The 15,154-nt window shown below is 40.8% G+C and overlaps 1 protein-coding gene across 2 annotated transcripts in view; it reads right to left on the reverse strand.

The window, feature by feature from the left end:
• Positions 1 to 15,154, reverse strand: part of DIS3L2 (DIS3 like 3'-5' exoribonuclease 2) — a 349,324-nt gene that overhangs the window by 131,515 nt on the left and 202,655 nt on the right. For both annotated transcript variants that reach the window (XM_040428436.1, XM_040428435.1), the window contains one exon: positions 5,316 to 5,395. In XM_040428436.1, coding sequence (XP_040284370.1) covers positions 5,316 to 5,395 — 80 coding nt within the window. The remainder of the gene's footprint in view (positions 1 to 5,315; positions 5,396 to 15,154) is intronic.

Here is a 15,154-nt window from a genome sequence, read left to right on the forward strand (position 1 = left end):
TTATCAGACCGTGCAGGTACACACCCCCAACTTGTTACCACCCCTCTAGCAATTCATTCATACCTTCTAGACAGAATAATAAAGGAATGGCACAACACAGAGCCATAAGAATAGAGGCTCCAGAATTCTTATTACATTGGGAATACATGGAGCTATTAAAACAGATATGTCAGGAGTAGTGAAAGGTCCTCTTTAAGCCATACTGCTGCCATGCAACCATCTATAATGGTGGGTTCACTTCACGTTTTATGCTTCCGTTTGACGTATGCGTTAGAAAAAAGAAAAAAAAGATACAAAACCCCAGCCTAAGATGCCTATGAGCAGGGAGTGTGGAAAAAGTGGCAAACAGATCCCAGAAAATAGAAGCATACCCTTTTAATACCCATAGTCTTGGAAAGGAAAGCACATATGGATCTGATATTGTAGTATCCACAAACTTTTGACCATGTCTAATGATATGTGCATGATGCTACTTCATCTAAAGCATGGCATTGTTCCTGCTACAGTTTCGTATGTGCAGCTTTGCTGTGGAACCCAATCCAGGAAGCTCCATACAGTTCTTTAGCAGACGTTGCTTCTGGAGGCTACAGGAAATTCTGCCCTTGGTTTCAACACTTACTACAAATAATTTTTATGGACCACTGCACTTAAGGGTCCATTCACACGTCCGTTTTTTTCTTTCCTGATCTGTTCCGTTTTTTGCGGAACAGATCTGGACCAGATCTGGACCCATTCATTTTCAATGGGTCCTGGAAAAAAAATCGGACAGCACAATGTGTGCTGTCCGTTTCCGTTGTTCCGTTCCGCATGTCCGTTTAAATATAAAACATATCCTATTCTTTTCCGCAAAATTCGGATCCTGGTACAATACAAAGTCAATGGATCCGCAAAAAACGGAAGACATTCGGATGTCATTACGTATGTCATCCGTTTTATGCGGATTCCGTTCCTGGAAATTACATTTAAATTTTTTTTTTTTTTTTTTTTTTTTTTCAAAGAAATCCAAACAACTTTATTTGCTTATTGAAATTTATACATGTTTCCGTTTTTTGCGGATCCGCAAAAAACGGATGACATACGGAAACATTTTCAGGAACAACGGATCCGCAAAAAACGGACCGAAAATCGGGATATAGAAAAATACTGACGTGTGAATGTAGCCTGTCATATTCTGTTAAACTGTATGGCTCAACAATTACCAGCCACGCAGTCATTCCTATAGATTTCAATTTCAGCTCTTTAGTAAGAGCTTATCTCCACCCACGTTTGGTGTCTAGGGGTTTTAAAGGGTATCTATAACTTCAGAATTTTTTTATTTTTTTTTTTACAGTTCCAACGCTTCCAAAATGGACCACATTTGTAAAATGGGATTGATTGTAACTATCCAGGTACAGGTAACTAACATACCCCCATGCAGTTACTTTCGACTGTTGGTTTTGTGCTCATACAATGCAGTTTTGATAACATTTTAAATCAAAAATACATATTTAGAGCAAAAAAACTGGACTGCACTGTATGAATGGAAAACACTTTCCCAATTGACTAAAATACAAATTTTACATCAGAAAGTAATCTTTCACTGGAACCTCTATTTCAAAATAACATTTTAGAACTACATCAGATATCCAACTGTATTAAAAATTCGGAGCGTGTAGAGTCCTATATGTGTGTGCGCTTGTTGGCTACATTGACTAGCTCTAAAGCATCCATGGCTGAAACGGTTACAATCTGTCTATGAAAGGATTAAGAGAACACACAGACATTCAGGGGTATAATTCCAATTTGGCCAAAGGCCAAATCACACGTCACATAATGTAGCTGTCATGTGATGTCATGTCATTGGCATCCCTTTGTATTGAAAGCAAGCATCTGGGGTGCAGCGCATAAAGAAATTACATCACTGCCTGCATTAGAGGCAACAAGAGCAGATGGATCCTAACATAAAAAGCAAGAGACTTTGAAACTGTGCTGACTCTGCTCTTTCCCTTCTATTGGTAGCCTGGCAGGTTATTCAGCTAACCCTGCAGCTGGCACATAAAGCACACTCCAACTCCAAATTCCTCCAGAACAGCTGTCTGAGACTGGTGCTGGAAATCTCAAAGCTGGGTTCTTTTTTTCCTCCTCCTTTTGATACTCTTGATTCAGGAAAAGTCAATGTAGTTTACGTATTATCTTATCTATTTTTTCACTCTTAAAAGAAGTTCTCGGGGAATTAAGAAATCGAAAATAATTAAATATTACTTTATTATAAATATATTCCCAAATATCTTTCATTAGTTATAATGGCTCGTTTTGTCTAGAGAAGCAATTATTAGGAGAAATAAAATGGCCGCTGTCCTATTAGTACACACAAAACTGGTCCTAATCACACAGGAGGACAAGTTACTTCACAACACGGAGGCAAAGAGCTGCCTCATCCTCCTCTCTGCTCTGCTTGTCAGGGATTATGATCCTGAATAAGATCTTCAGCTGAATCTCTGTAGGCATGGAGTTCATAAGGAGACATGAAGTACAGAGAGGACAGACAAGACAGACTGTGGTACTGTAGACTGCATACAAGTGCTGCTGCTCATTAGCCCCATCCCCACCTCCATTCTGTACTTAAAGCAGTTGTCTCACTTCAGCAAATGGCATTTATCATGTAGTAGGAAGTTAATACAAGCCGCTTACTAATGTATTGTTATAATCCATATTGCTTCCTTTGCTGACTGGATTCATTTTTCCATCACATTATACACTGCTCGTTTCTATGGTTACGACCACCCTGCAATCCATCAGCGGTGGTCGTGCTTGCACACTATAGAAAAAAGCGCCAATCTCTCCGATGGCTGGGACCGTGGGAGCTTACACAGGTGCTTTTTTCTATAGTGTGCAAGCACGACAACAGGTGATGGATTGCAGGGTGGTCGTAACCATGGAAACGTGCAGTGTATAAAGTGATGGAAAAATTAACCCAGCCAGCAAAGGAAGCAATATGGACAATCAGATTACATTAGTAAGTTGCTAATTAACTTCCTCTACATAATAAATGTTATTTGGTGAAGTGAGACAACTCCTTTAATGTGTCCTCATGAACTGCTTTCCTACAGATTCAGCTGAAGATCCTGTTTAGGGCTCATGCACACAAACGCATTTTCTTTCTGCGTCGGTTCAGTTTTTTTGCAGATTGTATGTGGAACCATTAATTTCAATGGGTCTACAAAAAAAAAACAAAAAAAAAAAAACAGAAGTTACGGTGCATTCCGCTTCCATATGTCCGTTTCACAAAAAAAATAGAACATGTCCTATTATTGTCCGCATAACGAACTTCAACATACATACAGTAGTGTGTGTGCGCATGAGCTCTAAAGGCATGCTGAGGCAGCTCATTACCTCAGTGTCCTGAAGTAACTTGTCCTCCTGTATGATTAGGACAGGTTTTGTGTGTACTAATAGGACTGCGGCCATTTTGTTTCCCATGATGATTGCTCCCCAGACAAAACGAGCCATTATAACTAATGAAAGGTATTTGGGAATATACTTATAATAAAGTAATATTTAATTATTTTCATTTTCTTAAAGGGCTTCTGTCACCCCACTAAACTCTTTGTGTACTTATAATCCCTATACTGCGATATTGCTATACATTATGTTATTAATAATTTTCATTCAGTAAACCGCCCCCTCCTCTTGTTGATTGACAGAGCCAGCCGCGATCTCCTCCTCCGGGCGGCCCTGTCAGCATTTCAAAAATCGCGTGCCTGTGTTGATTCGGCGCAGGAGCTCTGAGATAAGGAGGCTAGCCTCCTCAGCACTCCCTCAGTGCGCCTGCGCCGGTGACGTCTTGTCTTACGGTGACATCGGCGCAGGCGCACTGAGGGAGTGCTGAGTTGGCGAGCCTCCTTATCTCAGAGCGCATGCGCCGAATCAACACAGGCACACGATTCTTGAAATGCTGACAGGGCTAGCCGGAGGAGGAGATCGCGGCTGGCCCTGTCAATCAACAGGAGGAGGGGGCGGTTTTTTGCAGCTGCTACCAGCAAGTAGACGCCCTACTTGCTGGTAGACAGGTTATTAGCATATTATAAAAGTACTTTTTTGACATATCTACTGAACGAAAATGATTAATAACATAATGTATAGATATATCGCAGGATAGGGATTATAAGTACACAAAAAAAAAAAATTTGTTTAGTGGGGTGATAGAAGCCCCGGAGAAACCCTTTAAGGTGGATTTACACAGCCCAATATTCGGGCGGATTATCATGAACGAACGATCCTGCGAATGCTCGTTCCCAACAAAATGTGCCGGCGATCACCTGATGAACTAGTGAAACACTGGTTCATCGGGTGATCCTGTTGTTAGTGTAGGCACACCAATTATGGTTTCTGGGCAGCAGATGGTGCTGTCTAAATTGCAATTTGCTTTCCAGAAACAATGATTTTGTGTAGAGCAGGAGGGGCGGAGCAGATTAATATAAAGTTTTGTAGGAAAGGACTTATTAAAATAATTTATACATTTAAATTTCTGCTTTTTCTGATTTAGTCGTTCACAGGGGAGGTGCTATCAGCGACTGACAGCTATCTCTGTATATACACTTACACAGAGAATGCCATCAACCACTGATTACACCTCCCACGTGGACAATAAAGTCAGAAAGGAGAGATACAAATGTATAAATTACAATTTTTACAGAATTTTTCCAAAACTACGGTATATAAATTGATCTGCTCAGCTCCTCCTGCTTTACAACATGTTGCCTGCAGATTGTACTACATTTTGTGATGATAGGTCTAGTTTAAAGGGAACTTAATAGAACATTTAGAAATGTTTAAATCACGTTTTAATGTCAAACATTTTTTTTTCACAATTTCAGTCGATTTTTTTATTCAATTTCACATCACTATATTTAAGAAAAATAAATACAAATTGCACAATTTTTGAAGTGACCAATAGGCCTAATATAGCTCTCCATGTCTCCATAATCCCAACCAACTTTCTTCTCATTTAGGCGGGGTTTAGCAGCCCCAGAATGGAGGACCCCTGTTTTAAAGACAGGTGCAGATCCTAGAGGTGAGAACCACACCTATCATAAATCTATGGCATAAACTGTAGATATGCGATAAATGTCTAAGATAAGAATACCCCTTTAAAGGAGTTTTCTGTCACTGTTGAACTATCCTCTGGATAAGACGTAAGCATCTGATTGGTGGGGGGGGGGCCTTCTCGCTACTTACCCTAGGCCCGTGACATCATGACCATCGGTCACATGGCCTATGTGCAGCTCAGCCCCATTCAACAGAAACATTAAAATGTAATATATTTAGAGCCATACCATCTGGGAGTAGTTTACAGGATAAGGCATCGTCCAAGTCTCTAGCAGTGGAAGGATCAATGGTGAAGATACACTCCTTTCTGTGGAAACAGAGGAACAAGCATATTATACAACTCTGTATAGAGCATTTGGATACTTCAGTACTACATACTAAAACTAAAGGGAAGCTGGTTTGACACCACGCATGGTAGCTGCCCTCTGCACAATAATAATCTCCGCTTAGGATTCCCCTCTACTAGAAAACGAAGAGTGCTTACACTAGGTCTCTTTCTGGAGGATGTGGACTGACCATATTTAAAAGCAGACACATTTATGCTGCGCATGTCACTTTTCTTCAAAGCAGGGGCTTGCTTGGCATTTGAGAGAACTTTATCATTATTTACATAGGAAAACTGGCACAAGGACACCCCAATATGAGCAAAAATTATTTGACACATCTTATGGCACCACATTTTATTCATCACTTAGTGACCTCCAATAAATCACTTAGGGTCAGCAGGCATTAAAAGGTCATGTGTGCAGGTTTATAAGGCGCTAAATGGCTAGCCTGGAATGGGTTTCTTCTGCCAAGGAGTGGTTGCTGGCTAAAGACAGCTGGGCTCCTTCCAATGGCCAGGAGGGAGAGGGAGGTTAATCCCAGCCATTTAACCCCTTAGATGCGGTGTTCAATAGTGACCATGTCATCCAAGTTGTTTCAACAGGAGGCAGCTCCCTCCATCACCCATCAACACCCCTTAAATGCAATTGCGCGTTGCTGATGCCTTAATAAAAGTGCCCAAGGTCTGCCTCTGCCAGAGGCATAACCAAATAGATTGTCAGTTTTCCACTGACAACATAATACACTGCCCTACTTAAAGGGGTTTTCAAGGATTTTGATACTGATGACCTACCCTCAGGATAGTATCCTCAGTATCTGATCGGTAGGCGTCCAACACCCGGCTGATCAGCTGTCCTGTCCAGGAGGATAGGTCATCAGTATCAAAATCACGGAAAACCCTGTTAAGTAGTACAGTATATTATGTAAGTGTTTAACTGCTGGAGACCCCTTGTGGGATTAATAAATGGTATGGATTACAAATCAAAAAGTTTTTTGTTTTTTTTAAATCCTCACGTAAAAAAAATAATAAAAAAAAAAAATTAATATCACCCCCCCACCACCAAAAAAAATTAATAGGCAATCAAAATACAAATTAAAATAAGAGCTCAACAAGTCTTATATAGCCCAAAATTATACTAGTACAAACCATAAGTCATTACAAAAATCAAGCTCTCATACAAATACCAAATATTTTTTAAAGGGGGTTTTATTGCACAAAAGTAGAAAAACTTAAGGTATACCGGTATTTATAGAAAAAAAAAATTAAAACGTTATGGCTTTTGGAATGACAATTGCTTGGTGACTAAGAAGATTAAGGCGGTTTTTGACAGTTCTAATGGGATAATCCCAGCCAAATGGTATGAAAAAGTAAAGAAAAGATTTAAAAATAAAATATAAGTGTTACTAAATTTGTATCTCATGTTTGCAAAAACAGCCATGCATAACTCTGCATATCACATTTGACTGCACAATCTGTCCTTAAAATAAACTACAGAACTCAGAAAAAAAAAAATTAAAATAAAAAGAAGAGGACTATACCGCTTTATAAGCATGTAAGGCCCCTTTTACACGGGCGAGTATTCCGTGCGGATGCGATGCGCGAGTTGAACGCATTGACCCGCACTGAATCCCGACCCATTCATTTCTATGGGGCTGTTCACATGAGCGGTGATTTTCACGCATCACTTGTGCGTTTTTCACGTAACGCAGGCCCCATAGAAATGAATGGGGTTGCGTGAAAATCGCAAGCATCCGCAAGCAAGTGCGGATGCGGTGCGATTTTCACGCACGGTTGCTAGGAGACGATCGGGATGGAGACCCGATCATTATTATTTTCCCTTATAACATGGTTATAAAGGGAAAATAATAGCATTCTGAATACAGAATGCATAGTAAAATAGCGCTGGAGGGGTTAAAAAAAATAAAAATAAAATTTAATTCACCTTAGTCCACTTGATCGCGCTGCCGGCATCTCCTGTCTCCTTCTTTGCTGAACAGGACCTGTGGTGACGTCACTCCGGTCATCACATGATCTTTTACCATGGTGATGGATCATGTGATGACCGGAGTGACGTCACCACAGGTCCTGTTCCTCCACACAGCAAAGAAGGAGACAGACGAGATGCCGGGCTGCGCGAGCAAGTGGACTAAGGTGAGTTAAATAATTTTTAATTAATTTTTTTTAACCCCTCCAGCACTATTTTACTATGCATTCTGTATTCAGAATGCTACTATTTTCCCTTATAACCATGTTATAAGGGAAAATAATACAATCTACAGAACACCTAACCCAAGCCCGAACTTCTGTGAAGAAGTTCGGGTACCAAACATTCGTGATTTTTCTCACGCGCGTGCAAAACGCATTACAAGGTTTTGCACTCGAGCAGAAAAATCGCGCATGTTCCCGCAACGCCCGTCTGAAAGAGGCCTAACAGTTTGTCAACGAAATGCTAATATTAACCCTTTCTACCCCGGGCCAGTTGTCACTTTTCTGCCCAGGCCATTTTTTGCAAACCTGACGTGTCACTTTATGTGGTAATAGCTTTAAAACACTTTTACTTATCCAAGCCATTCTTAAAATGTTTTCTCATCACATATTGTACTGCATGACACTGGTAAAATTCAAAAGATTTAATTTTTATTTATAAAAAATTTTTTTTTACCAAAAATGTGGAAAAAATTTCCAAATTTCAATTTCTCTACTTTTATAATCGATAGTAATACAGTACCTCCAAAAATAGTTATTACTTTACATTCCCCATATGTCTACTTAAAGGGCTTCTACCACCAGAAATACTGTTATGTAGCTGACTGACAGCTAATGTCAGCACTACACAACAGTATTTTTCTAACATTAGTCCCTGCAGCCGTTTTTGTAAAATAAGCACTTTTATAATATGCTAATGAGCCTCTAGGTGCTATGTGGGCGTAAAATCAGCACCTAGAGGCTCTGTCCACTCACCCTTTATCCCGCCCAGGTCTCCTGTTCTGCCCTCCCCGATCCTCTTGATTGATGCCACGGTCCACCGCATCGTTGATGAAATCCCAAGCCTGCACAGTTCACTTCTGTCTTCGGCGCAGTGAGTGAAGGCACCTGGAGCGCATCATTCACTCACTGCGCCGAATACAGACGTGAACAGCGCAGGCGCGGGATTTAGTCTGCGATGCAGGGAACAGTGACATCAATCAAGAGGAGCGGAGAGGGCAGAACAGGAGACCTGGGCAGGATAAAGGGTGAGTAGACGGAGCCTCTAGGTGCTGATTTTACACCCACATAGCACCTAGAGGCTCATTAGCATATAATAAAAGTGCAGGGACAAATGTTAGAAACATACTGTTATGTAGTGCTGACGTTAGCGCAACGCTAATGTCAGTCAGCTACATAACAGTAATTCTGGTGGTAGAAGCCCTTTAATGTTTGGATCATTTTGTGAATGCCATTTGAATTTTTGGGGATATTAGAAGGCTTAGAAGTTTAGAAGTACATCTTGAAACTTTTCAGAAAAATTTACAAAACCCACTTTTTAAGGACGAGTTCAGGTCTGAAGTCACTTTATGAGGCTTACATAATAGAAACCACCCAAAAATTACCCCATTTTAGAAACTACACCCCTCAAGGTATTCAAAACTGATTTTACAAACTTTGTTAACTCTTTAGGTGTTCCACAAGGAAAATAGATGAAATTTCAGAATCACTTTTTTGGCAGATTTTCCATTTTAATCAATTTTTTCTAGTAACAAAGCAAGGGTTAACAGCCAAAACTCAATATTTATTACCCTTAGGCCCCTTTCACACGGGCGAGATTTCCACGCGGGTGCAATGCATGAGGTGAACGCATTGCACCCGCACTGAATCCGGACCCATTCATTTCTATGGAGCTGTGCACATGAGCGGTGATTTTCACGCATCACTTGTGCGTTGCGTGAAAATCGCAGCATGCTCCTCTTTGTGCGTTTTTCACGTAACTCAGGCCCCATAGAAATGAATGGGGATGCGTGAAAATCGCAAGCATCCGCAAGCAAGTCCGGATGCTGTGCGATTTTCACGCACGGTTGCTAGGTGATGATCGGGATGGGGACCTGATCATTATTATTTTCCCTTATAACATGGTTATAAGGGAAAATAATAGCATTCTGAATACAGAATGCATAGTACAATAGGGCTGGAGGGGTTAAAAAAATTAAAATAATAATTTAACTCACCTTAATCCACTTGTTCGCGCAGCAGACATCTCTTCTGTCTGTCTTTTGTGAAGAATAGGATCTTTGATGAGGTCACTGCGTTCATCACATGGTCCGTCACATGATCCATCACCATAGTGATGGATCATGTGACGGACCATGTGATGAGCGTAGTGACGTCATCAAAGGTCCTATTCCTCACAGAACAAGACAGAAGAGATGCCGGCTGTGCGAACAAGTTTATTTAGGCGAGTTTAATTATTTTTTTTAATCCCTCCAGCCCTATTGTACTATGCATTCTGTATTCAGAATGCTATTATTTTCCCTTATAACCATGTTATAAGGGAAAATAATAATGATCGGGTCCCCATCCCGATCATCACCTAGCAACCGTGCGTGAAAACAGAGGTAACAGTACTTTATTTAAGCGGTTAAAAATACATCCAGTACAACCAATCTTAGTCTACGCGTTTCGAGCTACCAGAGATGTAAGCTCTTACTCATGACATGTCGTGAGTAAGGGCTTACATCTCTGGTAGCCCGAAACGCGTAGACTGACTGGTTATACTGGATGTATTTTTAACCGCTTAAATAAAGTACTGTTACACCTCTGCGAAACTGAGCTGGATTTTTGCTCTTCATTTGGACTTCAAAGTTATCCGCATCCTGGTGTGGTTTTTCATGCTCACAGCAGAGAAGGGGCAGGTGAGAGCCACATTTCAATTACCTATGACTTAAATCTCTATTTGTAATAGCCTCAAAACCAGAGACAAATGAGCAGAAAAGAAATAAACCTTAAAGAAGAACTCCCGCAAAAATATTTATTCTCTGACCTGTTAGAAAGGTGCATGATGTAATCTGTAGTGAATATAATCTTCTCATCAGTGACTATTTGTGAGCTATCCCCTCGCTTCTAATTTTTTAGTTGTGTCATGTGACCAACTCTCTGATCTCAGACACAGGACAGGAAGTCAGTTACTTCTCTACTTATTCCTATGAGACTGACATTGAGGCTCCCATAGGAATACATGGAGAACCTGACTTCCTGTCCACACACAAGATGATGCGTTATTTGGAAAGTCAGATTGTTGGTCACATGACAAAGCCGAAGGGATAACTCACAAATAGACACTGGTTTACACTACAGATTACATAATGTACCTTTCTGTGTGTGGCTCACACACATTGCGGTTCGGACACACGCTTGCCTAAGGGTACTTTCACACTTGCGTTTTTCTTTTCAGTTCCGTCCTAGGGGCTCTATACTGGAAAAGAACTGATCAGTTTTATCCTCGTGCATTCTGAATGGAGAGCATCCCGTTCAGGATGCATCAGGATGTCTTCAGTTTAGTCTTTTTGACTGATCAGGCAAAAGATAAAACCGCTGCATGCTACGGTTTCATTTTTGGCCCAAAAAAACTGAAGACCTGCCTGAATTTCCATAGGAATGTATTAGTGCCACATTCAAAATACCGGATCCGTCCTTCCGATCTGCGTATGCGCAGACCAAAAAAAAGGTGAAAAAAATAAAATGCCAGATCCGTTTTGCCGGATGACACCAGAAAGACGGAGCCGGCATTTCAATGTATTTTTATGACTGATCAGGCATTTTTCAGACTGATCAGGATCCTGATCAGTCTTACAAATGCCATCAGTTGGCATACGTTTTGCCGGATCAGGCAGCCAGTTCCGGCGAAGGAACTGCTCGCCGGATCACTCTGCCACAAGTGTGAAAGCAGCCTTACCGAGCACGTACCTCCTGATCTCCTTCTCTTCTTACCAGCACCAAAAGTTAGAAAAATGCCAAAAAAAAAGGCCGACACGTAACTAAACAGTCGCATACTAACAAAAAGCCCTCATATTCCACAAGACAAAACAAATCTTGATATTGTTTTTCTGGCGTTTTAGTATACATTAACTTGTGAAAATAAAACATTTTGAGCTAAATCTGCATACCATTGGAAACATGAAATTTTTTATTCTGAACTGGACTGGTCCCTAAACTTACAAGCCTTTTAGTCTCTCCAAAAATATAAAAATATATATGTTTTAAAATTTATGCCCACATAAAATAGACAGTAAAAATAAATTTTTAACTAATTTCAGGTATGACTGTCTTAAAAGAGGAATTCAAATTTAAAAAATTGCTAATTTTTATTTTTGTTATAAATAAAATCTATCAACCAAAATGTACTACTTACAATGTACTTTCCAAGCCAATCATGTCATCGTTGGGTGGTACCTGCAGTACCTGATAGGGCTTGCCAGACCCAGATCAGCTATGCTATGAGGCTAAGGAGGCTGCATTCCTTCTGCAACTGGGGCACATTTTTGTTCTAGTTACAGCAGAATGCCGCAACAAAAAAGTTCTGTATGACTTTATTAAAGGGGTTATCCTGCCATTTATATTGATGACCTTTCGTCATCATCAATATCTGATCTGCAGGAGGTCCGACACCCACCACCCCCACAATCAGTGGTTTGAAGAGGAGGCGGCTTCCTCTTCATTACATTGCCTGCTGTCTCAGAAACGAGTGTAATTACAAGTACTCACTCCATTCACTTCAATGGAGTGGGTACTTGTAATTACACTATGCCACTGCTGCAAGTGAGAAAACGTGTAGTGTAATGAACACAGTGGCGTACATAGAGAAGTAAGGGCCCCATAGTAAGGATCAAACCGGGCCCCCCACACAGGACAGAAGGGTTTCTGCCTAAACCCTTTTCAATGACCCTGCCTCGTTTGCTAAAAGTTGTTCCTTTAGAGCGTAGAGTCCTGACCAAGTTTTCAACTCCAGTGAAAGAGGAGATCATCCCAACTAAGACTGGGCCACCTCTTGCCCTGGGACCCATAGCAGTTGCATGGTCTGCCGCTATGGTAGTTACGCCCCTGAATGAACAGGAAGCAGCACTCACATGGAGCGCTGCCTCCTCTTCAAACAGCTGATCAGTGGGGGTGCCAGACGATTTTGGTTTTCATGTTTGTCATAATCGCCCAGCCCTAGTGTAATGATTCGATGACATCACTGTCATACCCATAACTGATTACACTCAAGAGGGCATCTTCTACCACTTATTAGAACTCTAAATATGCTCCCAGCAGTACTTGTTAGAACAGCTCCATGTCTGTAAGCATCTACTCAGCTGGAAGGCAACACATGGAATGAATTCTACTATAAAATGGATATAACGATTAGGAACAAAAAGTGTGAAAACACTCGGTTGTGTTCCTGTTCAGTACTCCAACTGTTGCAAAACTACAACTCCCAGCATGCTCCATTCTCTTCTGTGTGGTTTCTGAGAACAATTGAGAAAGTGCACATGCTGGGAGTTGCAGTTTCACAACAGCTGGAGTGGCGAAGGTTGCTGACCTCTGCAACAGATCAAAGCCCTAGCTTGAAAAAGAAAAATACAGAACAGGCAAATTTTTTTTTTTTTGTATTTTTTTTATTATTTTTTTTTTTAGACAGACATCATAGTTTGTGCATTTTTAACACGTACGTAGTTAACTAATTTTTTGGTACAAAATTTGGCGATCATGTACTATAAGTATTAGGCCTTATTAACACAGTAAGTTTTTCATGAGTGATTACCATCCGTGATTGTGAGCCAAAACCAGGAGTAGCAGCTTAGGTATAATGGAAAGATCTGCACCTGTTCTGCATTTTTGACCGGCAATTGGCTTTGGCTCACAATAACTGATGGAAATCACTGACCAAACACTGAGTGAATAAGGCCTTATAGTTACTGCAGCGTCAAGTGTATATTATGATCTACTTAACATTGCCGTGTCAGCAAATAAATAAACCATATACCAATTTAACCTTAAAGACAATTCTTTTGTCAAACTCACCTCTCCAAGAAACGTCTTAAGTATGGATTGGCAGCAAGTACCATCTTGGCTGATCTTAAAGACCCGCTCTTAACCAAAACCTCTAACTTATTAGATCTTCTGCAATGTGATCCAACATTGTACACTCCAAATGCTACATTTAAAGCGCAGTTGCCAATATCAACTGCTTTGATCTGAAATGAAGGATTAGGCTTTTGCAAAAGGCTCACATGAGAAGGAACACAGGAGGATTAGAGGCCTGGTTACCAATATCTCCTTTCATCAAGATGAAAAAAAGAGTCATTTAAATCAAGCAAGATTCCTACTCTATATTCACATTTCATAATATTTACCAGAATGAAGTATTAATTAGTGTTACAAGTAACGCTACACCACAGAAGAATGACAAAAAAAAAATGCAATGAAAAGACCTAAAGGAGTAGAATAATTTCTATAACTGTTCTGTAAATGTTGTCTTTTGTACCAATTTATGTTTGTGCCTCAGTTCCTTCAAAACTGTCTTTATAATAAACTGCTTCAAATTCCCAGCATAGACATTGAGATGAAACATCATTTTGGCTGCCTGCAGCCTCCATTAGAGGGAGACTCCGGCATAAGACTATTACTGAGGTCAAGGCCAAGGGTATACAGTAAGCTTTAACTATTTACAGTGGCTTTACAGAGATAAAACACTGCCGAAAATGCTAAAATAAGTCTCTCTAAATACTTTAGCATTTCTGAGAATTCCATCACTGCTTCGGTTCTCCCCGTACTTGGATGAACCAGCACTGAAAAAAGTAGCACCATGTCCATCTTTAGTTTCCCCTGCAGGTCCCTTGATGCCAGAGCAAGAGGGAGTGAAACTACCAAAGCAGACCATGCATAATCTGGCGGTGTAATTGTACCGCCGATCAGGCAATCCGATCATTTGTGCACACACAAGAATCGTTGTTTGTCGGCAGCAGATCGTGCTGTGTAAAAGTGATCTGCTGCCAGCAAACAATGAATCGTTATGGGTAAGAGCAAAGGCATTAGTGATCACTGCTCCTTGCTGCATGTAAATGCCGTGTTCTCCTCCACCAGCGAGCAGGCGACTGACGAGAAGGAACGCTTCCTTCCTGACAAGCTGCTGCTGTATTGTCCCGTGTAAAGACCATTGCTGTGGTAAATGTACACACAACACAGCAGCCAGGCATAGCCAAGTGATGACGTACAGAGTCCGATACACTAGAACTTGTACTGGATTATCCACAGTCCAGTATAGTGTATCCGAATTTATCCTTTACCACATAACTATACCTGGCTGCTGTGAATTCACCTCACCCAGGATCATCTTAACCCCACATCCACTACTGTTGCCCTCGTACTCTGATCACCTTGTCATTGGCAGTGACTAAGGCATATCTACAAGGCTACTTAACCAACTAGTCATGCAGATCAAGATGGCACCAATGTGTCCCCATCCATAACTCTCTCACAGTGGTGTGGTAACCCTGGAAATCCTCAAGCATCCTCATCCTAACCTCCACCTACCATTGGCTGCAAGTAAGGAGCTTTATTGCATTATTCGACTCCTTGCAAAGCATTACATTGCTTGTACAGGCATCACTGAAGTCCAAGCATACCTGTGACCACTGCACCCACCATAGGGAAAGGGTGAACATGGAGTTCCAACACGCTGCCAATGGGTTTAGCCATCAAATTTCTATATCAAAATTAAAAGGAAAC

This window comes from Bufo bufo, chromosome 4 (assembly GCF_905171765.1).
Source record: "Bufo bufo chromosome 4, aBufBuf1.1, whole genome shotgun sequence".
Lineage (NCBI taxonomy): Eukaryota > Metazoa > Chordata > Amphibia > Anura > Bufonidae > Bufo > Bufo bufo.